The 23,899-nt window shown below is 48.6% G+C and overlaps 1 protein-coding gene across 1 annotated transcript; it reads left to right on the top strand.

Moving 5' to 3' along the window:
• The first annotated feature begins 915 nt into the window (after positions 1-915).
• On the top strand, positions 916-21,288 carry TICAM2 (toll like receptor adaptor molecule 2). Its single transcript, XM_027604943.1, has 2 exons — positions 916-1,066; positions 18,686-21,288. Exon 2 carries the CDS (start codon positions 18,742-18,744, stop codon positions 19,441-19,443), a length of 702 nt encoding a protein of 233 aa, XP_027460744.1. The 5' UTR covers positions 916-1,066; positions 18,686-18,741; the 3' UTR covers positions 19,444-21,288.
• Positions 21,289-23,899: the final 2,611 nt, after the last annotated feature.

The raw sequence follows: 23,899 nt of genomic DNA, 5'->3' as shown, positions 1-23,899 counted from the left end.
GTAGAATTAGGTATTTGGCTTTATAAGGCTTCTTGTGCTTTTACTTGATTGCTTTTTTGTTCTCCCTTCATATTCAACGGAATTCCAGTCTGTTTCGGTTGGGCGGAGGGAACCCTAGAGAGGAAACTTGGTGGCTTTTTCGCAGGGGTTGATGCGCCCCGCATCCCTGCCCGAGGCCGACGACAGCACTAGTCAGTGAAGGGGCCCCAAAGGGAAAGGAGAAACCAGGGGGCAGCCTGGAGGACTGGGGGAGCGGCAGAACCTCGAGAAGGGTCTAGGGTTTGGGTAAGCCCGGGGTTTCTTTCCTTCAGAGTTTCGGGGCTCCTGTCTGGGATGCGCGAAGGCAGCGGCTGCAGCCCTCATCCCAGCACCCAGGTCTGTGCGGAGCGGACACACTGGCGTCGACCGCACCCACGGTCTCCAAGCCAGGGCGTCCGGGGACGTTAAAAAGCAGCAGCTGCGCAAGGAGCGTGCCTATTCGCCTGGGTGACAGTCCCCCGCCCCCCCGCGCGACTGCCGTTCTTCCGCCCTTTCTGGCCCTCTCGTCCTTCTGCGCGGAGACCCAGGAAGGTTCTTGGGACCCGCTGCCGCGAGGCCACCCTCTGCGGGTTCACGTCCAAGAGCCTGCCCGCACAGAACCCGGCGCGCCGAACCCGCGTGCCCTCCCTCCAGGCGGCGCGCGGGGACGCAGGGCGTGGGCACGCGAGAGGCGGGGCCGGCGCGCCGGGCCGGGGCACTCTCAGTCCCAGCGGCGCGCGGGGACGGTGGGCGTGGGCACGCGGGGGGCGGGCTCTGCTCGCCGGGCCTGGCAACCGCTCTCCAGGCGGCGCGCGGGGACGCAGGGCGTGGGCACGCGAGAGGCGGGGCCTGCGCGCCGGGCCGGGGCTCCCTCAGTCCCAGCGGCACGCGGGGGCGGTGGGCGTGGGCACGCGGGGGGCGGGACCTGCGCGCCGGGCCGGGGCACCCTCAGTGCCCGCGGCGCCCGGGAAGTAGCCGCTGGCGGGTTCGGCCCCGGGAGAGGAAGACAAGGGAGCCGCGGGGCCGGGTGCTGGCGGCCGCTGTGCAGGCGAGTAGCGGGCGCTGGGGCGGGAGCGGCGGCGGGGCTGCGGGGCTTGGGGCCGGCGGGCGCGCCTGCGTCCCTTCAGTGGGCGCTTGCCTCCCTCAGCGGTGAGAGTCGGCGCAGCCTTCTGCTTTGCTTCTAGTTTCCCTTTGACCAGAAAACCTGTTTTTGGGAAAAAACCTCAGAACAGAAGCAAGTGGCCGAGAGGTTCTGCGTGATCCTTAGCCGGACACACGGAGCCAACGCTGAAACTTTCGGTTTTGGTTTTTGTATTTGGCTGGCGTCTTGGCCAAAAGCTAATTTGGATAAAAGCACTCTGGACTGGCAGCTTTGAGCTAGTTTTCAGGCAATCAACTAAAAAAAGAAAGAAATCTTCAAAGGTAGGATGCATTTTAACGCTTGAAATAGTGTGTTGACTATAAATGGAGTTCAGTAACTCCATTTTATACCTCATTTATGTCGGAAAGTAGATGAGCGAGTAAGGAAAACTGCCTTACCTCCCTCTGAAGCACGGGAAATGTCACGTGTCCCGCTGTACGGAACTTGAAATGTAAATTACGTTTAGGCTGTGGAATCTTTGGCACCTTGTCTGTTGTCATTTGCTCCGCGTGGTGTTTTTATTTATGTAACAAGTACTTGCTAATAACTCTCTTGTCTTTAACACCCCCCAGAACAGACGTCCCTTCTAGGTCCCACCCATTTCTTTGCTCCCCTTTATTTAAGAACAAAACAAAAAGCAGCTCTTTGAAAGACTTGCTCCCTTCCACGGTTCTAGTTCCACTCCTGTTTCCTCCTGCCTCCTCTCCTCTCAGGCTGCCTCCATCACGCCCCCCCCCCCTCCCGTGGCACTTGTGAAGTCCAGGGTCTGTGCCGGTTTTCTTTCTTTCTTTCTTTTTAAGATTTTATTTATTTATTTATTTGACAGCGAGAGAGGGAACACAAGCAGGGGGAGTGGGAGAGGGAGAAGCAGGCTTCCCGCGGAGCAGGGAGCCCGAGGCGGGGCTCGATCCCAGGACCCTGGGATCATGACCTGAGCCGAAGGCAGACGCTTAACGACTGAGCCACCCAGGCGCCCCAGTGCTGGTTTTCACCTTACGGCCACATGGTTGGTTGCTCCCTCGTCTTCCCTGTTTTTTCTTCAGTTGGCCCCAGGTCACCGCATTCTCCTGCATCTCCTTCCTTCTCCCCGGCCCCTCCTCCTGTGTCTCTAGGTTTCTGTTTCTTTTCCCAGCCACTGAATGTTGGCGTGCCAGCCACAGCGCTCAGGGCTTGGACATACTCTGTTTCTGGCCATGTACATTCTCCCGTCGCGGTTTCCACCCCAAGCCCTATTCCGTGGCTGTAAATAACATCTGAGCTGGTGACCTCCAAATGTTTCACTTTACTTCTGTCCTGAGATCCCGATGCATATTTCCAGCTGTTTCCTCAGCAGCTCGGCTTAGAAGTCTGATGGGCATTTGAACTTAGGCTGTCCAAACAGCATCACTGAAACCACAACCACCCAGTCCTCCCTTTCTGCTTTCCTGTCATCGACCTTCCCGACCACACTCGAGCTTCCTGCCGTCGTTTTAGCTCAGACCCAACATCCAAGCATCCAGCAAATTCTGGTATCTCTGCCTTGAAAAAATACCTCAAATCTGACCACATCTCAACCGCTCTCCAACAAACACTACAGTTCCCTCTTACCTAGAGGACTGTAAGTCTCTGATTTGGTCCTCCTGCTTCTGGGCTTGTTCGTCTATGGTCTCTCTCCAAACAGCAGTGATTTTTAAAAAAATATAATCAGAACTTTCACTTCCCTTCAGAACTTTCCAGTAGCTTCTCATCAAAATCATGACAACCGGACTCTTACAAAGGCTTCAAAGCCCTGTGTGATTGAGCCCCCCAAAACTTCTCTGATCTCCGCTGTCCCCTTCGCCCTTGCTTACTCCGCCGGTGAGGCTGACCTCACTGCTCTTCTTTTTGTCTGCGGTGGGCCTGGGCTCGACCCTCACAGGCTGTTCGCCTTCACTCCCCTCGCTTCCCTGTTGAAATACTGTCTCGGGGGTTACTGCCTTTTTGGCTATTTTAACAGCCCTTTGCTCCTGACCTTTGGTGTGGGTTGCTGTTAGATACTGAATATTATTCTCTGGTATTCCACCAATCCTGTGGCACCTTTAAATCATGGTGGGCGTCTGGGGTTCTCTAATATTAAAAACGCACAACTCTCTTTGTCTTGAGCGGCATTTTGATAAGACGTACAGTTGTTACATTCAGTGTTTTTATAAAATGTGCTTCCTGATTTGGAGATTTCCCTTTACATATAGAAAATGAAAGAAAAATGGTCACTTTGCCAAAAAGAATGTGCAATAATTTTTTTTTTCCAATTCTTTTGTTTCATTAGGAAATGATAGTTGCCCGTTGGGAGGTTTTTCGAACGGCACCAGGAATAGGTAGTTTTAATGGGAAGAAGAAAGATGAAGGTGCTTGTTCAGGAAATATTATACAAGTTTCTGAGTTGTGTGGTGACTAAGCCACTGTCAGAATATCGAGATTTTGTAGCAAATTTCGGGTCTCTTTTTAAAATATGTAGGGATAGAAGTGAAAAACAATATTTTTATCTTTACAAAAGGCTCTGGGGGATAAAAGACTTTAATTTTTTTTAATTTTATTTAATTATTTGAGAGAGAGAGAGCGCACGAGAGGGGGAAGGGTCAGAGAGAGAAGCAGACTCCCTGCTGGGCAGGGAGCCCGATGTAGGACTCAATCCTAGGACTCTAGGATCATGACCTGAGCCGAAGGCAGTCACTTAACCTATTTAATTTTTCATGCTGCTTTCTCACTTTTCTCCCAAGGAACTAGTTCTTTGATGACATCAGTAGCATGTGTACCTACCTTCCCTTCTATGCTCTCATTTCAGAATTGGGATTTCAGGTACTTGAATAAATATGTACAATGGAGGATTAAATGAACATTTAAAATGAGGGCATTTGGAGTACGGAACAAATTGAAGATAAGAACAGGTCAGTTAAGGAGAAGCCAGGAGTGAAGTTAAAATCAGAACATCTTTCATAAGCTGCTGTGTGTAGAGCGCTCATTAACCTGGAGCTTCCCAGCAGTGGAGAAAGGAGGCCGCACAGCTGGAAAAGCAGGTGCCCGTGAAGATCCATTTGTGTATTTTTGCTTTTATACCTCACAGAAGTAAAGTTTTTGCGTTTCTGTTGTTTTACAAGTGATGAAACATTTACTTGCTCTAAGGACCTGTTTTCGGTATGAGGGAGGTACATATTCTGCCTTCTAGTGCTTCACAATAAAATAGAAAATTGGGGGCACCTGGGTGGCTCATTCGGTTAAGCGTCTGCCTTTGGCTCAGGTCCTGATCTCAGAGACCTGGGATCAGCCCTGCATTGGCTCCCCAATCAGCGGGGAGTCTGTTTCTCCCTCTGCCTCTCCCCACTACTCTTGCGTGCACTCTCTCAAATAAATAAATAAAGTGTTAAAAAAAATAAAGTAGAAAATCAGAGGAAACCTGTTTTGATTTAGAATTAGCAAACCTGGACTCTTGGGAAGTTTGTGTATAAATTAAAAAACAGGAGAGCTAACAGTTAATCATGGAGATGGGCTAAAGACATCTGGAATGTGTAGATATGGCACGTAAGCAATAAAACTGCCTGGAAATCAAGCTAACATGACTTCTGTTTAAAAATACAAAACCTGGAAAACCATTTTTTTTATTTACTAAAAAATCTTTTTTTTCAGATTGCTATTATCATTGTAAAAAAAAGATATATCTGCATAGAGAGATGCATATAGGTATATGTATATTCACACGTCTGTGGTACACAGATAACCAGTGTGGGCTTTTTTGTTTGGTTTTTTAAAGATTTTATTTATTTATTTGACAGCGAGAGAGGGAACACAAGCAGGGGGAGTGGGAGAGGGAGAAGCAGCCTTCCCGCCGAACAGGGAGCCCGATGCGGGGCTCGATCCCAGGACCCCAGGATCATGACCTGAGCCGAAGGCAGATGCTTAACGACTGAGCCACCCAGGCGCCCCACAGATAACCAGTGTTACCTTTTTAGTATAATTTTTAACCGTCTATTTTCTCTACAGCTTGTTTTGCAAAGCTGAGATCGTACTGTATATAAGATCAGACTGTATAGTTTACTTTTGTTCGCTTATGGAAACATTTTCTCAGGTCTTTAAAATGTTATTTCTAACATTTTTTATGATTTAATAGGATTCAGTCCCATGAACACTATGGCATAGTTTATGGTTGTCCTTCGCCAGTGTTTGGACATTTTGATTGTTTACCTCCAGTAGAACTTTGACTAGCCTGTGAGACTACGTCCACGTTCTCTAATAATAAGAAAGTAGGGTCCTATACCTCAGATGTCAGAATTGCAGTGATACATTCCCAGACATGCTGTGACAGGATGAAGCTGAGCTAGCCTGAGGAACTGAAAAAAAAAAAAAAAAAAAAAGACTGTGTAGGAACAAGGGGAGAGAGACATGAGCTGAGGCTGGAGCTGAAGGAGCCCGATCATGCAGCATCTCATTTGCCTTATTAAGAAATTCTGTGGGAGGCTTTCAGGGGTGGTCGCTTTGTAGTGCATATAGATGTTGAATTATAATCCTGTACACCTGACACTTACATAATTAAAAAAGATTTTTTTTTTAATTCTAAGAGCAGTAGGAAGCCCTTGCAGAATTGTAAATGGGAGTAATGTGATCAGATGGATGTGTTTGTAAAGATCACTGTAGCTGCCAAGCGGGGAAAGGAGCAGACTGACCAGGAGAGCATGTACCACACCAAGTGGGAAGAAGTGTAGTAGAAGGGTATTGATCCAGAGCCCAAGTGTGGTACAGAGGGAACATGGGAGGACTTGAGATGTATTTTGGAGGTTGAATAGACAGGACTTGGGGAACAACTTAGAAGTGAAAGCATAGGAGAGCATCCAAATTCCATAGGAGAGGAAGGGGAAGGTGTCAGGGATGCCTCCAGGTTCTGGCTGTAGTCACTGGGCAAGTGATGGTGCCGCTGGCTGTAACGAAGTCTGGGAAGATGAGGCAGAGGGTACCTCCCAGGCCAGCAAGGAAATCAGAGTGCTGGGTGGTGCATATTATCAGAGATGGGAACAAGATATTATGGGCATCCAGAGGAGCAGTAATTAACTCAGCCTGGAGAGAAAAGGAGATGCTTTCTGCCAAATATGATGCTTGGGATGTGTCTTGAATGTACCATATTTATATTCACCTCATTTTTTTTAAAAAACGCAACATAATGGCTCATTTAAAAAAATCTAACAAGGTATGTTTGGATTGGCTAGTTCCTCTTCTGATTCAGTAATTTATGTGATAGTGATGATGATGATGATGATGATGGTGGTGGTAAAGAGCTCTCTTTTTAGCTGTCTCTCTCAGCCTAGAAGGCTGCATTAGTCTTATATTTGGAACATTGTCTCATTCATTCAAAAGATGTTCTTGAATGCTGATTATGCTCTAGACCCTGGAGATGCAGCGGTGAACAGGACAGATTTGGTCATTGCCCTGGTAGAGTTTACATTCTAGTAGGAAAAATGAGAAACTAAGCAGATACACGTACATGTCATTAACTGTAGTTGTGATCAGTGCTATGACACCACGGTAGAGGGTGCTAGGCTCCCATAACCTTGACCTTTCTAATACAGGTCTGGTACCTACAATGAAAAAATGCAGGCACTGGTTCACTTTGACCATAAATAAGTATCAGTGGAGAATATTTGACAGTATATCCTTTCATTTATGTCGGCCTTTGCCATCCTTATGGATTCTGTGCAACCCCCAAAAGAAGGAGATAAATACATGACAGCCGATTGTCAGTAATGTTATTTCAGTATAAGATCGAGTGGCTTCAAATTCGTATTGTATTCCTGAAGTTATTGAATACCCGACTGGGATTTAAAAAGATTTCCAGTGTAAAGAAGCCAAGGAAAAGTCCACATGTTCCTTGTCTGGCTGGCATAGGTCTGTTCTTTGGCATCCTGGCAGCCTCATGGAGCCTGGCACTCCCATGCTGTATGTAGGTGAGGGAATTGCTGTCATTCAGCAAACTTTCTGGAAAGAGCCAGACAGTAAGTATCATGGGCTCTTATGGGCCATATAGTTTCCGTTGGAACTACTTGACTCTGCCTCTCTCACCTGAAATTAGCCATAGACAACACATCAGTAAATGTGCACGGCTTTTTCCCAGTAAAACTTTATTTATAAAAACAGCCATAGACAACACATCAGTGAATGTGCATGGCTTTCTCCCAATAAAACTTTATTTACAAAAATGGGTGGCAGGCCATGTTTTGCTGCTGACCTCTGCCATAGTGCCTTGTCGTGAATTTGGATGCTCTCTCCATCACAATTCAGTTGCATAGAACAGAATCTCCTCTGGCTAGTTGAAGCAGAAAGATATGCATTGGAGGTTATTACAGGACTTAGAGTATCGTTGGGAAAGCTGAAGAGCAAGACTCCAGGTTGAGTTTCCAGGAACACCTCAGAGCACCACTTAGCAGACTCGGTCCTGCTAGCGGAGCTGAGCTTCTGCCATGGACGCTCCTGCCAGACCAGCAAGCTGCCGGCTCTGGAATCACACCGTCCCTGCTGGAGCCTGCCTCTCTCTCCACAGTTAACTCAGACATGTGAGTACTTCTGATTGGCAGAACTGAAGTTATACCTGGGATCTTACCTTCGTGGGGGAGCCTAGGAAATTCAGCTTTTAGCGCTTGTGGTACAGGAGGTATAGGAAGGTCTGCAAACAGGAAGTTGGGAGTCGATTTCGGATGAGCCAAGCTGCAGAATCTGCTACAGAACACCCCGTTGGTGGCTTCACCTCCAAACTCTCCCCTGTCTTTGCGTACTCACACTTCCAGAAAGCGCTAGCAGCAACAGGACTCTGTCTCCCAGTATAACGCAGCTACCCCTCCTAGAAACAGAGGGGCGCTCGCTTTCTCCCCGGAAGTCCCGTAGGTCCCCACATCATCACAGGCGTTATCCCGGGACCCAGCACCCTCAGGAGTCAGGTGGCCTCTCTCCTCTCCTAGAGAGGGGGAGAGTAGGAGAGACCAAGCTGCCCAGGACCAGGAGCCTAACCGCTCAGCTCTAAGAAGCTCAACACCCATATTTGTCATCCTCTCTCTACGAGCAAATTCCCTCCATTTCTGAGCATTCCCAGTTTCTCTTCTCTTAATGAAATCTCCTCCTGACCCTACTTTCCCTTGTGAAGCTGGCTTCTTGTCTCCTTCTTAGCTAGGTTTTGCCCTTCCCCATGCCCCCACCTCCTGTGACTCTTGAGCACACCGCCGGCTCCTTTGGTGATTCCGCCGTTCCCCTGTAATCGCTCCCTGGGGCCTCGAGATGCTAAGTGCTGTGGGCGCTGACCCCTGCCTGAAGCCCTCTCCTCCCTCGGCTCCCAGTCCCATCCTGGCTCTCATTTCCCTGTCCCTCCTGCCTGGCCCCTTCTCATCCAGATGCCCCCTTTGGCATCAACTCTGTCTTCAGCTCTCTGCTCTCCTCCTTCTGCCTGTTCCCAGGTGCTCACGATTTCATCTCCGGAGCCCCGGACCTACCTGTGTGAGTGCCTCTGGGACAGCTCCTCTTCTAGGTCACAGGGCAAGCTCCCTGTGTCCCAGACTAGAGGAGGAGGTCACCCACCCCCACCCCGCTCACATCAGCAGATGGCAGCACCACGCACCAGGTTACACAGGGCACCGGCTTGGGAGGCATACCGGCTTCTTTCTCCGTGAGCCCCCGTGACTCCCTGCAGATCTTCGTGTCCTCCTGCCCCTTCCTTAGTGCAGGGCTCTGCGTCCTCACCTGGGTTACTGCCACAGCCTCTCAGCGGGTGGTTCTCCCAGACTAGAGCCGTACACACCCCAGCCTGGTCTCCTGCCCTGCAGCAATGTGAAGCCATCCTGAACAAGTCAGATCGTGTCTCTCCTACTCAACACCTGCCAGGGGCTCTCAGTCTGCCAGCATGATCACATTCAAAGTCCTTGGGCGCCTGGGTGGCTCAGTCGGTTAAGCATCTGCCTTCAGCTCAGGTCATGATCCCAGGGTCCTGGGATCAAGCCTCACTTCGGGCTCCCTGCTCAGCGGGGAGCATGCTTCTCCCTCTCTCACTCCCCCTGCTCTCTCTCTCTCAAATAAATAAATATAATATTGAGGCACCTGGGTGGCTCAGTCGTTGAGTGTCTGCCTTTGGCTCAGGTCATGATCCCCAGGGTCCTGGGATTGAGCCCCGTATTGGGCTCCCTGCTCGGCAGGAAGCCCGTTTCTCCCTCTCCCACTCCCCCTGCTTGTGTTCCCTCTCTCGCTGTCTCTGTCAAATAAATAAAATCTTAAAAAAACACAAAGTCCTCAACAGAGTATGTCAGGACCCTCCCTCGCTAATCCTGTTTATCTCCATCCTTATGTCTTACTGGTACCCTCCCCCCTCCCGCCCCCATATACTTGAGCCGTATAAGCACCTGGTGCCAACCGATCCTAAGGTCCTTGGCTCTGTGGTGCCTCAGTGGTTTCGCAAATGCTCCTCTTGCCGGGAAAGCGTCCACCTCCCTCGGCCTCACTCATGCACGTGTCCTCGGCTGCAGGGGTCCCTCCTGAGCACTTCGGCAGCGCCCCTTGTCCTGGATAGAGCGCCAGCGTGGTGACTGTCGACTTAGCCTGGCTTCACATCCCTAAAACCCAGAGGTCTTGGTGCAGAGGAAGTTTACTACACTTGTTTATTACTAACGACGAGGCGTGCTAATTGAAGAAACCGTCGATGTTACCCGTATTCGCCACAAGGTGGTGCTGTTCAAATAGGAAAGAAGAAGGCTCCCCCGGGCTGCAGGATTCAGACCCTGGATGCCTTCATCTGCAATGCCTTCCGTTCCTTATTTCACTTTCTGCTGTTGGGGAGCCTCTCTTCCCAAGTGGTAAAAATGCACGTATCAACACCTCATTCTAGGGCAACACACTCTTAAGGAAGGTTCTCAATTCCGGGTGTGGTTTCTACTGAATGCGTAGCACTTTCACACCATCTTGAATTCCAAACGTTGTCGGTGAAACCATCGCCCGTGGGGGACCAGCTGTCTTGCTCCGAAGGCGTTCACCTCGTGGGTAAGGTCCACCCACATTCCGGGGCGGGGGTAATCTGCTTGACTCACAGGATACCCCTTTACCTGGTAATCCCATACCGTCAGCAGTGACATCTGGTCTGGCTTTTGAGCAACACCTGGGTCCCAGAGCCCAGCCAGGCAGATGCAGAAAATTAACCCTCACAAAGGTCTAGGGGAGAAAAGTCAACTGAGTGTGAAAGAGAAGTTCACAGTGGTGTTTGCATTTAGCCATGGACGGGGACAAGAGATCTGACGGCAGGAAGCACCCCGAGGAAGCCCTGGGCAGTTTCTGAGGAAGAGGGGCTGTCCTGGGAGGGGAGCTCTCCTCCTGCCTGGGACGTCCTCTGCTGGTGGTCTTACCGGCACTGGGGCCCAGAAAGAGTGACAGCCCTGGGGACACAGCCATTTCCCCCTAACCGGTTCCATCCTGTACTGTTGATGTTTCAAAGGGAGCTGGAGGTTTGGGGCAGTCCTTAGGAAGGGGTTTGCCTTCCTATTTTACTGAGACTGTTGAAGTGGTCAGAAGGGAACTTTCGTGGGTGTCCCCTGCTACACACACCCAGCCACCTATACCTGTCCTGTCTCTTCTGCCCTCTTTCATTTTCACTAGGGAAAACGGTCTCTTCTCTCCCCGGCGAGGGCAGACCCCACCCTTGGCACACCGGCTCCCCCCCTTGCCCACATGGGCCATCCCTCCAGCAGCCCTCGTCTTTCTCTCCAGCATCACTCTCCACTAGCTCTTCCTCCTTAGCTAACAGTCATCTTTTTTAAAAGATTTTATTTATTTATTTGAGGGAGAGAGAGCATGTGCAGGGGGAGGGGCAGAGGGAAAAGCAGGCTCCCCACTGAGCAAAGAGTCGGACGAGGGGCTCGATCCCAGGACCCTGGGACCATGACCTGAGCCGAAGGCGACGCTTCGCCGACTGAGCCACTCAGGTGCCCCACAGTCAGTCTTTATAGCAGATCCTCTTAGGGCACCACACTTCCCCCAAACTCTTACCCTGTTTTTTTTTTTCCCTTTATGGCAAAATGTTTCCAAGTCATTCTCTGTACTCGGTCTCGAATTTCTTTTCTCTTGAAGCCCGTGCCGTGAGGTTTCCCCTCCTCTCGTGGGGCGCCAGTCCGCCGAAGCTGCACACCCTACACCCCCCATCCAGGGCTCCTTCAGCGGCCTGGCCCATTTTGCCTCTGGAAGCACTGCAAGACCATTACACGCTCCCTTTCCCTTGAACCACCTCCTTCCCTTAGCATCTTGGTCAGCACCACACTCCGCTGGTGCTCCTCCGACCTTCCTAACCACTCAGTCTCTGTTGTCTTTGCTGGTTCTTGCGGTTCTTGACCCGATATTGCTGGTGAACCCTAGGGCTCTGCCCGTGGACCACTTCCTTTTTCAGTCTGTACTCCCTTAACGAACGATCTCCTAAGTCTTTAGGTTTCGAATACAGTCTATGCAGTGATAAAAGCCAGATACACACCCCCAGGCTGGCCCGCTGCCCCACACTCCTGACTCTGTAGCCTCTGCTTGCTCAGCATCGTGAGCGAATCCTGTCCCTTCAACCTTGGAAATACCCCCACTTCCCACCGCGTCCACCGCGCCCGGGTCCAAGCCACCGGCCGCCATGGTCCTCCTGGGCTCCTGCAGTAGCCTCCTCCCTCACTCGTGTTCTTGCTTCTCGTCACTCTGTTCTCAGTGCGACAGAGGACTCCTGTGACAAAGAAGTCCTACCACGTCGTCCCTCTGCTCAAAAACCTTCCCTTGGCGGTTCCTCCCCATTACCTCCTCCCTCTGGATGCCTGCTCACGAGCCCCACTGCACCCCCACCTCGTCAGGCATTAGGCCCTCTCCTGTCTCGGGGCCGGGATGTTCTTCCTCCAGATGCTTGCACAGATGCCTTCCCTCACCCGTGTCTTATTAAGATGGGTCCCTTGTTCCCTGACACGCGCATTTAAAAACAAATAAAACTTCCTCCAACAGTCCTTATTAGCCTTCTCCTTTACCTTTTCCCCCCTAACACTTAACCACTTTCTTACATACTGTATGAGTGTACATATATAGTATTTTATACTCTATTATGTGTTACACGTATTTCCTTTTTTATTGTCTATCTCCCTTTGCTGGAATTTAAGCTTCATGAGAGCAAGGATATTTTCTGCTTTGTTCACTGCTGAATTTCAGCTTTTAGAGCACTGTAGATGGTTAACTCAATATTTGTTCAATGAATGAAATCAGACTGTGCCTTTTTAGTAACTGCTTACCATGCCGGATGCTTTTCTTTCACTCTTAAGAAAAACAAGCTTCCTCTTTGGGAATTCGTTTTTTTTTTTTTTAAGTTTATTTACTTACTTTTTAGTAAGCTCTATGCCCCCACGTGGAGCTCGAACTCACGATCCCGAGATCAGGAGTCGCGCGCTCCACCGAGTGAGCCAGCCAGGCACCCCTGTTTGTATTTTATAGATTCAGCCTCAGCGTGTCATCAAATTACACATCCTCACCCCGCAGTCCTGAGGAGATGGACCCGAGTCTAGTGAGAGAGCAGCCTGAATTTTAGAATTCATAAGCATCTAGAACATGGCCCTAGAAGTACCACGGATTTTTAAAAATAAAGGGCAATGTGGGACACCTGGGTGGCTCAGTCGTTAAGCATCTACCTTTGGCTCAGGTCGTGATCCCAGGGTCCTGGGATCGGGCCCCGCATCGGGCTCCCTGCTCTGCGGGAAGCCTGCTTCTCCCTCTCCCACTCCCCCTGCTTGTGTTCCCTCTCTCGCTGTGTCTTTCTCTGTCAAATAAATAAATAAAATATTTTAAAAAATAAAGGGCACCATGTTTCTCAAGAATGCCATGTGGGCAAGGAGGAAACGCTGTGAAGATGGGTGATCAGGCTTCCTCCTGACAAGTCTGAAGGAATGCTCTCAGTCTCTGTAGATCAATTTGCATTTTCTGAATTTGGATATAAATGGAATCAGATTCTGTACTTGTTTTTTTGATCTGGCTTCCTTCATACAACATAATGAGTTTGGGATTCGGTCCACATCAGTGCATTTATCAGTAGCTCATTCCTTACTATTGCCGAGCAGTCCTCCGTGATATGGACATCAAACAGTTTGATTCTCCCTTCCCCTCTTGGTGAACGTTTCTCATGTCCTCCTCATTTCTGTAAACTGATAATTGTATCTAAAGACTTGGTCGGAGTTGGGCTAAACATTTTTGGCAAGACTACATGTTGCGTTATGCTGGGTACATATCGAATCGCATCAGAAGGCACATACGGTCTGGTTGTGATTGGGAAGGCTGAGCATTTGATTGAGGGCAGTGAATATGTTTTATCTTTGAATTTTGTGTTACATTCATTGAATTTTCTATTTCATATGCATTGGTTTTTATTCTGATTTTTTTTCCCAATCTCTGTAGCTATGTATTTTTTTTTTCAGATGGCTTTACTGTCATGGCCTTTTGCCATCGCACATTCTCTGATTTTTTTCAAGCCTTTCCACCATGTTCATCTGATTTGGTTTTGATCATGTTTATTCCATTCATTGCCTTCTCTGTTTTTTCCTAATGGTGTTGGCCTTCGATTCATCTGCAGTCTCTCTCTCCGTGTAATTCTGTTCTCCCAGCTTTGATACTTTTTTCGATATGTTTCTTTGGTTACCCATTCTCTGTAGTGTGGCGTAGGGCAGCGCCCCTCAGAGTGATTGTCTACAATAATATAAGAAGTGCACACCGAAGGTAAACCATGCTACTTTCTTCTTTGAAAATATCCTGCAGGGGCGCCTGGCTGGCTTGGTCGGAAGAGCATGCCAACTCTTGATCTTGGGGTCGTGAGTTCAAACCCCATGTTGGGTGTGGAGATTACCTAAAAATAAAATCTTACCAAAAAGAAAGGAAGAAAATGTCTTGCTCTGAGAAAAACATCAGCTGAGCTGAAAAGCATCCTTACTCTGACCGATCAGAGACTGGCTGCTTGTCCCCGGACCGCACTTGGAGTAACCCCGTCCTAGAGCCTATGCACTGCTTGTGTAAATTTTTCTTTAGCTCCCTTGTTACGTATCTAATAACCGTAACAGCTGCCAACATGTATGAGAACTGTTCTCAGCCATTTTGATTTTCATAAAACCCCTCAAGGTAGGTACTGTAATTATCACCACTTTATACACATGATGAAGTTAAAGGACAAAGATACCAAGCAACTTGGACCGAGTCACACAGTATTTTTATAGCAGGGCGTTGGGATTTACATTCAGGCAGTCAGATTCCAGAGCACATAGTCTTTTTTTTTTTTTTTAAGATTTATTTATTTATTAGAGAGCAGGAGTGTGCACGAACAGGATGGGGGGGGTGGGAGAGAGAATCTTAAGCAGACTCCCCGCTGAGCGCAGAGCCCAACCCCGGGGCTCCATCTACAACCCTGAGATCATGACCTGAGCTGAAAACAAGAGCCAGACGCTTAACTGACTGAGCCTCTCAGGCGCCCCCAGAGCACACAGTCTTGATGAAAATGGAATTTTTTTGTCTTTTGCATGCTATTCTTCTTCTTAATATTCTTTTTCATTTCCTATAGTCTATATGGCTATTAGCCAAGAATGTATATTTGTCATACTCCTCTTCACCTTACTCCCATTTAATGTGGGGGATCCTATTGGGACACTCTTTGGCCAGATACACGGTGGGTACATTCTGGACTCCCCTTCCATCTTATCTAGGACCTGTTGATCTTCCCTTCAGAACTTCAGCTCAAGGACTTCATTCTGATGGGTTTTTTTCCACAGAATTGTTGCCCTCAGAGGATGTCATTAGCTCGGTGGGGCTATTGTCAGCAGCTTCGGTCTTAGATGTTTTCTGGGACAAGGGGTGGAGGTAGGGATGTCGTTCTTTCAAGTTAAAAGCACACACACACAAAAGTTTCAATCTTAGAGTAATTTGGCCAAATCTCTCATTATTACAAATGCATTTGTACTTTGATGTAGAAATCCCATTTGGGGAAATTACTCTGCAGATGAACTTGCACACCTATGGAATGACTTTTATACAAAGCTGTTCTCTGCAGCATTGTTCATAATAGTAGCAGACTGGGAAGAGCTCACATATCCGAGAACAGGGAACAATTATGGTACAACCACGTGGTGGAAGATTTTGTTGTAAAGAATGAAGAAGTTATTGCTACTGTGGAAAGCTCTGAGCTTAGAGTATTAACTGGAAAAGCAGTCTCTGCTGCTGTTTTGCAGTGGGTGCGGGTGTTTTTTTACACATGTAAATGATACTTTTTTATGAAAAGGAAAGAAAAAGATATAAATTCGTAAAGAAACAGTGGAAGGATATAGAAGAAACAAATAAAAATGGTCACCGGTAGGAGGCCTTGGGAGCAATAGGCAGGATGGAGAAATGAGAATTTTCCCTATCAACGTTTTCAAAGTCATTAGGTATTTAAGCCACTACCTTTTCTTAAAAAGTAAATGAAAAAATGTATACACAGACGTCTTCATTCCTGTGACCAGTGACCCTGTGTGCCTCTCCCCAGTGGCCGCCTTCATGCTCCTTCCATTTCACTGAGGGGAAGAGATGTTTTCAGTCTGCATCTGCCCGTCGCTGATGGGGAGGGGACCTTCCGGAATCTTCCGGGCTCCTTCCGTCAGCCTTCCATGCCTGCCTTGTGTTGTGGGAAAGCCCTCTGGTAGATGGAGTCTGGCTCGGCCGGAGCACAGTCATATTCTCTCCAGTCCTTCCAGCCTTGAGCACCACAGTCTCAGATGGAGACCATTTGTCCATCTAGGAAGCACTGTGGTGCTGGTGGAGGCCGCCCTCCGGCTCACAGCTGTCCACGTCTCTTCCCCGTGGCCAGCTCCTTGCTCTCTGCCTCCACATTAGAAGGTTATAGTGAAGTTTTCCAGACGTTGTCGCTCACCCTCTTCTCTCTGGGCTGGGGAGGAGGGCTCTGGAGTGGGTTGGAACAGCACCATCATAGATTTCTGGAAGCTTTTGCTCTTTTTTTGCTGACCAGTGTTTAAGAAAAATGAGACCTAAAGTTGCATTCTCTTCTTCTGTTACTTATTTTTGTTCACGTCAAGAGATTCCGTGAGTCTGGTTTGACACATCATTTTACCCTAGTAGTTTGTAGTTTGGGACACTTTTTATGAGTATCTGTTGTCTTACTCCAAGCGTACTTACCTGCAGTGGCTAGTGAGGAAGGTAATGGTCTTAAGTTGGTTTAACATTTTAATTGACACTGTAAATAGGGTCTTCTGAACACTTTAACAATTTTTTTGAAATCATAATATAGTTAACATACAGTGTTGGGTTAGTTTCAGGCATACAACATAGCGATTCAGCAATTCTATACGTCGCCCGGCAATTATTATTTTTCTTAATATGCAGGAGAAGTTTTTTTCTGCAGCTTTGCAGAGTGACACTTTTTTCCCTAACACAATAACTGAGTCAGCAGTGAATCTTAACCCATGAAGAGAGTCCAAATTCACGCGGTTTTGTTATTTGAAATGTATGTGTTCGCGTTTGGGAGGTAGGCCTTAAAGTATTTCTCGGTAGCTGTCATGATACACAGTGGAGTAGAATTTATTTTATTTTATTAAAGATTTTATTTATTTATTTATTTGACAGAGAGAGACACAGCGAGAGAGAGAACACAAGCAGGGGGAGTGAGAGAGGGAGAAGCAGGCTTCCCGCTGAGCAGGAAGCGCGACACAGGACTCGATCCCAGGACCCTGAGATCATGACCTGAGCCAAAGGCAGACACTTACCGACTGAGCCACCCAGGCGCCCCCAGTGGAGTAGAATTTAAAGTACAGACATGATACATTTACTAGAGTAGCCAGCAATCCCCTCACTGTTCAGAGGGAGTAGCAAACCCTTTCACTCCTCAGGTACATTAGAAAGAAATGCTGTGTGTTTTTCCTTATCTTTTCTTCCCATAGCAGTTCTTCACCATGTTTGCTGAGCGGTTTCTTCTAACCTTGAATTATCTTGGTACATGTAAGCTTGTGTCGTCTATGTCATGATGATCGTAAGCCTAATTAAATTCTTGACTTGAACTCTGGTCTTTGTTCATAAACAATAAATTTAAAAGCTCTGGAATAGAGCCCCTGCCCCTTTTTTTTGAAATATGAAACGTGTATTTATCTGTTCTAAATTTTCTGTCTTTTGATGAAAGAATCCCTGCCTGTTTGGGGGTTCTGTTAACAACACTGCTGAAGATTTGTTTAAACCAGATTCACGTGAAGCACTTTTCTTTCACAGCGGATCTAATTCTTCCACTCTGACTTCAGAATTTTTATAAAATAACACAACGAGGGGCGCCTGGGTGGCTCAGTCAGTTAAGCATCTGACTCTTGATTTCAGTTCGGGTTATAATCTGGGGGTCATGAGATCGAGCCCCATTGAGTGTGGAGCCTGCTTGGGATTCTCTCTCTCCCTCTGCCCTTCCCTGCTCGTGCTCACTCGCTCTCTCTCTGTCAAAAATAAGTAAATAAATAAATGGAATAAAATAACAGAATGAGGATAGACTATAATGATTCTTTGTTGATTTCACTGGAGAAGATCCGTAGCCTTTGTTTCCAAATTTCACTCCCAAACCCAGAAGTTAATTTTTCCCAAGCTGAGTACTCAGTTTTCTGAAGCATTCCCAGGATTAGCTGGAAAAAGGTATTCCTTACTTTCCTCAACCCTTACTATAATCGCCCCGCCAGCCGCACACCAGTGCCTGACCCCCGGCAGGCGGAAGAGCTCCGAGCTAGTGAACCCCGACATTGTTTCATTCGACGTTTCAGATCTTCTCTCTGTGCTGAGTTAGTCAAGATGCCAGCTGGTCATCTTGGTATTTGTGTTCTGTTTTGTATTTGTGTTTGATACGAAAATAAGTTGAGTATTTGAGTATTCTGTCGCTCTCGACTTTTCTGTTTCTAGTTTACATGATAACTCAAGAATGAAGAAATTGGATTTAGGGGCGCCTGGGTGGCTCAGTCGGTTAATCGTCTGCCTTCGGCTCAGGTCATGATCTCAGGGTCCCGGGATCGAGTCCTGTGTTGGGCTCCCTGCTCTGCGGGGAGCCTGCTTCTCCCTCTCCCTCTGCCCGCTGCTCTGCCTACTTGTGCTCTATCTCCCTGTCAAATAAATAAATAAAATCTTAAAAAAAAAAGAAGAAGAAGAAGTTGTATTTAAACTCCATAGGGACAGACTGGCATGGTACCATCTCGTCTCACTCAAAGACCAAAGCAGTTGACTTTATTCTGGAGGTTTATAATACCTTGTCAGATTTCCAACGGTCTCCTGTTCCATTAAAGGGACTCCCTGTTCATCTCCCCCTTGACCACCCGAGGTAGTCCTCCTGAAGCTCACAGCAGACAAGGGGTTTTCCTTTCCCCAGGATCCGATTGGCATTTCTTCCTCAGGACCTCTATATTATGATCTCTTTGAGGCTTTCAGGTTGAATGAAAAAACATTTTTTTTCCATTTGTAATGTTTAGATGACATTTATAACATTCGCCCGCTTTGTTATTCTCTTTGTAGAATGAAAAGAAATGTTGAGAAAGAAGTAAAGCTCTCATCCTCTGCCTCGGATATTTATGATGGGTATCCAGAAATCTAAAATAGACCCCTGCCCTCTCTCTCTCTCCTGGGGTAAAAGCCCCGGGGTGGAAATGAGTCAGAGACGCCAGGAGTCAGCTTCCAAGACACCCGATGCCCCCCCCCTGCGTGATCTGGCTGAGCCTGGCCCCACGGCCCCGGCGTCCGCTGGGGAGCACGAGGGAGCCGAGGACTGGGGAGACACGTCGGGGGAGGACGAGGTGTTCCTCAAGTTCGTGATCCTGCATGCGGAGGACGACACAGATGAAGCCCTCAGGGTCCAGAACGTGCTGGAGAACGACTTCGGCATCAAGCCCGGGATCATCTTTGCCGAGATGCCCTGCGGCCGGCAGCACCTGCAGAACTTGGACGACGCCGTGAACGGGTCTGCGTGGACCATCTTGTTACTGACCGAGAACTTCCTGAGAGACACCTGGTGCAAGTTCCAGTTCTACACGTCGCTCATGAACTCGGTGAACAGGCAGCACAAGTACAACTCGGTCATCCCCCTGCGGCCCCTGCACAACCCCCTGCCCCGCGACAGGACTCCCTTCGCTCTGCGGACCATCAATGCCCTGGAGGAAGAGAGCCGGGGCTTTCCCACCCAAGTTGAAAGAATCTTCCAGGAGTCCGTGTATCAGATCCAGCAGGCTCTGTGGAAGGAGAGCCGAAGCAGTGGCCGCCAGCAGGCCCTCTCCTGAGACGGAGCCCCCAGCACGCGGCTGGCTGGCTCTCGTCTGGCAAAGGCCACCGCTCGTCTCCGCTTAAGAAGGCCCAGCTCTGGCAAGAAGTTGACAGAAGCTGACACAGACCCAGGTGCTCAAGCACGATACGTTTCGGTGGGACCCTGCATAGACTTTGGAGGTACTTTTCCGTATTTCGGGTAAACTTGAGACTGTCCGAGCTTCGAGAACATTCCTCTTTTCCTTTTCTGGGTCTGTGCGTGTCACAAAGGATACAGCCTTCATTCGCATCCCTTGGGTCAGTGAGACTTGAACACAGACTTCGGTGAGAGACGTTGTGCCGGTCCGACACGCGGGACAGAAGGTCCCGGGAGGTCCGACCGCCCTTCTTTGGGAGGCCCCTCTCAGAAGCGCCCAGCAGAGCATGGCTGGTCTCGTGGCCCCGACGAGAACGTTCAGAATGTTGAGTAACGATGCCTACGAAATTAAAAGCCGATGCAAGAGGAGTGGTGGGGCGCTTTACAAGCATCCGATCAACTGTTGTTTTTCCTTCTGCTGGAATTGGGGGATTTGGAGACAGTGCCTACTACTGACTCGCCACCCGTTTGGTGGCGCTGTGGCTGGGGGTGCTCCAGGGAACCCTGTCCTGAGGCCCCCTAGAGCCTCAAGCTCTTGTTAGGTCATCCATAACCAGGGCTTCCTGTGCACGGTTTCTGAAATGTGTGTGTGTGTCCCTGGCTCTGTGTTCTCCCTCATCTCTCTCAGGGCAGCCTTTAAAAATTCCTCTCACTCACAGGGCTCTACCCAGAAAGTATTTCTCAGCGCGGTGGTCAGAGTAGCCTGACCGTGTGTGCGCGTGTCTGTACCTCGTAGATTGTTCGCAGACTTAGGATGGGAGCAGGAGACGCGTTCTGTGGCCTCTTCTGTGTCCCGCGTCACAGCCTTCTGCAGAGGCCCACCCGGCCCTGCTCCTTCCGCTCACGCCCGCCTGCCCCACCTGCAGCTGAGGGAGAGCGCTCAGGTACAGGGGGGGTCGGGCTGGAGCGTGACTCACGTCATGCCGTACCGGGCACGGCGCCCTCTGGGGACCAGGAGACCTGGTTCCTGTCCAGTCTGCCGCTGGGGCTGAATGGGACCGTCTCCTCCTTTATCTGTGACATGAAAGGCTTGAATTGATGGAGCTCTAAAGGGCCTTTGTCCTCCCTCAGAACGTGAACAACTAGGAACCAGAAAAGTGGACAAGCGAAAAAAACCACCATTTTGTAATGTGATGTGTAATAAGTTGCAGGAGGCTCGAGATAGCCTCCCAATGAAAGGATATGCTAATGTGTTGACAGCGTAATTGATTTCCGATGCTATCTGCTACACTTTCATAGTCAAAACTGAATTACAATACTTGCTTCCTCAGATTCTCTTAAAATACATTCTTTGTAGGGACCGTAGAGTGAAGACGTTCTGCCTGATGTTTCTCTCTCCTTTTGCTCACTTTGTGTCTCCTTCTAGTCCTGGGGTCTGCTCACATCTTTCTCTCTCCACCTCTTCATAGCCATGACCGAATGTTCTGCGAGGAACTTTTCCCATAATCCTGCAAGTAAGTCAAACCTCCTACTTTATAGTACTCCTTGAAGAAGAGATTGTTTTCATTGTGCGGTGACATTTGCTTAAAGTCCCTTTTTATCATAGTAACTTACTGCTCACTTTTCTTTTTCAGTTTTAATAATACTCTTTTTTTCTCCCTCTGCGGCTTCATCTATCTCCAATTTCATATAGTAAAAAAACATTAACCCACCCTTCCTGCTTACTACCAGAGTGGGAGCCACGGATGCTGTATGGTGTTTTTTAAATAAATGTTTTTATTCATTACCCTTGACTACACTTGATTATTTCCAACTCCAGGGAAGATTGTGGGAAAGTATTTTGAAAAAAAGGCATTAATCTGTACTCCTCCATAGAGTACCAGGCACAGCGTCTCCTTCAATCTGGAGTGAAATACATTTTTTGTAATGAAGAAAAATGTGAAGTCCTGAATAACTGTGTATGTTGCAATTAACTGCTGTAAAAAGAACTACCAAATAACTAAACCGAGGATGACAAGAAGTCCAGGTGCAGCCTTGGTTGTATGTTTGTGTGTGTGTACGTTTGTATAGATCAGATTTACACACACACACACACACACACACACACACACACACACAGGGAAATTCTGTAACATTGTGCCACAACTCTGGAGAGCTTCCATGTGGAGGACTCTCTGGGCCTCATTGCCCACCCTGGAGCTTCACAGAACAGCCTGGGTTCTGCCTAACAGGTCTGTTAGGATTCTTCCAGATGCAGGAAACAAACCCAACGCCACGTGACCCACACCATAAAGTAAGCTTCTCTAACTTAACAAGAGGTCCCCTAAGGTAAATGGTATCTCCAAGGTGTCCTTTAAAAACCCAAGTTCTTGGGCACCTGGGTGGCTCAGTCGGCTAAGCATCCAACTCTTGATTTCGGCTCAGGTCATGATCCCGGGGTCCTGGGATCAAGCCCCGAGTCAGGCTCCCTGGTCAGCCTGGAAGTCTGCTTCTCTGTCTGCCGTTCCCCCGGCGTGTGCTTGCTCGCTCTCTGTCAGATAAATAAATAAAATCTTTAAAAACAAACGAATAAAACCCTCAAGTTCTTATAAACAATGGCATATTATTCTACCTCAAAAAAATTCTGATACGTGCTCCAACATTAGGTGAACTTGAAAACGTGAAGTGGAAAAAACAAAACAACAGACGCAAAAGCTGAACACAAATATTACGTATAGGACTCTACCCTCTGAGGTACCTAGAACAGGCAAATTCATAGCAACAGGAAGAACAGAGGTGACTGGGGGTTGGAGGGAGGGAAGAATAGGGGGTCATGTCTAATGGGTACAGAGCTTTTGTTTGGGGTGATGAGAAGGTTCTGGAAATGGATGGTGGCGATGGTTGTACGACATTGGGAATGTACTTACTGTCACTGAAGTGTATGGTTAAAATGGTAAATTTTATTTATATTTTACCACAGTAATAAACAGAAAAACCCAGGATCTTCTCATCCTTTGGTCCTGCCGTCCAAAGGCAGAGGGAGAGAGAGAATCCCAAGCAGGCTCCACGCCCAGTGTGGAGCCCTGTGTGGGGCTCGATCCCACGACCCTGAGAGCACGACCTGAGCTGAAACCAAGAGTCTGACGCTTCACCGACGGAACTACCCAGGCGACCCGGGTTTTATTATTTTTAAAAATTTCCACCAGCACCCGGTGGGACCCCTTCCCATGCTTCCCATCCCCCATACCCTGAAGCACCACTGCTGTGGAGTCAGACCCCCACCCTTTCCCTCGATCAATTGTGATCTTAAGCGAGACCCTTCACTTCCTGGATCTCAGGGTCCTCATCCAAAAACAGAGCTCAGACTACCTGGCGGGTGGGATTATTCTGAGGATTCAGTGAAATAATGCACGTGGAGTGCAGAAGAACCTCCCGCTTAGGCTACTACAGTAAGATGGGACGCTGAGGGGAGAGGGCAGATAGGATTGCCCCCAACCCTACTTTTGGAACCCTGGCAACTCGTAGGGAGCAGACTTTAAAGAGAAAGCGGGCCTTGTCTCCGCGAGCGGAGCCGAGCTTACAGATCCCATCCCAAACCTAGAGGAGCCCCTGATGGCAGGGGTGTGTGAGCTGCTGATGGTGGGTGTGGCTGAGGCCTCAGCTGCCCTGGGCGGTCGGTCCCGTGTCCCTGCCTCTCCTCCTGCACGTAGCCCGGTCTTCCGCCACCGGCTGCTGGGCCGTCCCCAGAACGTGACTGTCCCTCCGTATTTGCGGGAAGGTAGGAAGGGCAAGGAGGAAATCACAGAAAGCTTCCAGGCACTTGACAGAGTGAAACCAGAGCATCTGAAAATGGATCTCCCTAAGCCGGGGACAAACGGGAATGAACGAGTGGAAGAGAATGGACGTTGTCCTTGAACCTGAGGTTTCTCACAAGATGCCGCCGAGTAGAGAGAAGCTTTCGATTTTGGAACCTTCCGTGGCTGCGTAGGAACAATATTCTTAAAGAAATGTGTCCTCTAAGTCCTACTTGGCAATCCACGTTGTTAATACATGAAGTTCAAGTTGGAGTAAAGAATACTTGAATGTGCCATTAACGAATAACTCCGAGCATCGGTAATTATTTGATCCAAAGCCCAACAAGTGAAGGTGTGGAGAGAAGTAAGAGAGTTGCTTTCTTCGCCAATGCACTGGCTTTCACAACTGTTTACTCCAATATCCATACTCAGTTCACACCTCCCTCCCTTTCTGGCATGAGCAAGAATTGTTGGGGGGCTGCTGGGGGTGGTGGATAACGCCTTCATTTGGAATCACACTCCTCTCCTTGTCTTCAAATAGAGTTAGCTCTGAGTCACTTTACTCGAGGTGAATAAATAGGAATGCTTTTTTTAGCAAATAACAGGAACCTGCATTTAAAGACT

This window comes from Zalophus californianus, chromosome 5, assembly GCF_009762305.2.
Source record: "Zalophus californianus isolate mZalCal1 chromosome 5, mZalCal1.pri.v2, whole genome shotgun sequence".
In the NCBI taxonomy this organism is placed as follows: domain Eukaryota; kingdom Metazoa; phylum Chordata; class Mammalia; order Carnivora; family Otariidae; genus Zalophus; species Zalophus californianus.
The sequence above is the reverse complement of the archived record's forward strand: the minus strand, read 5'-3'. Positions and strand labels throughout refer to the sequence as shown.

What these genes read in the sequence shown, in the direction of transcription:
- TICAM2 (XM_027604943.1), top strand. Translation starts at nt 18,742, where the DNA reads ATGATGGGTATCCAGAAATCTAAAATAGACCCCTGCCCTCTCTCTCTC.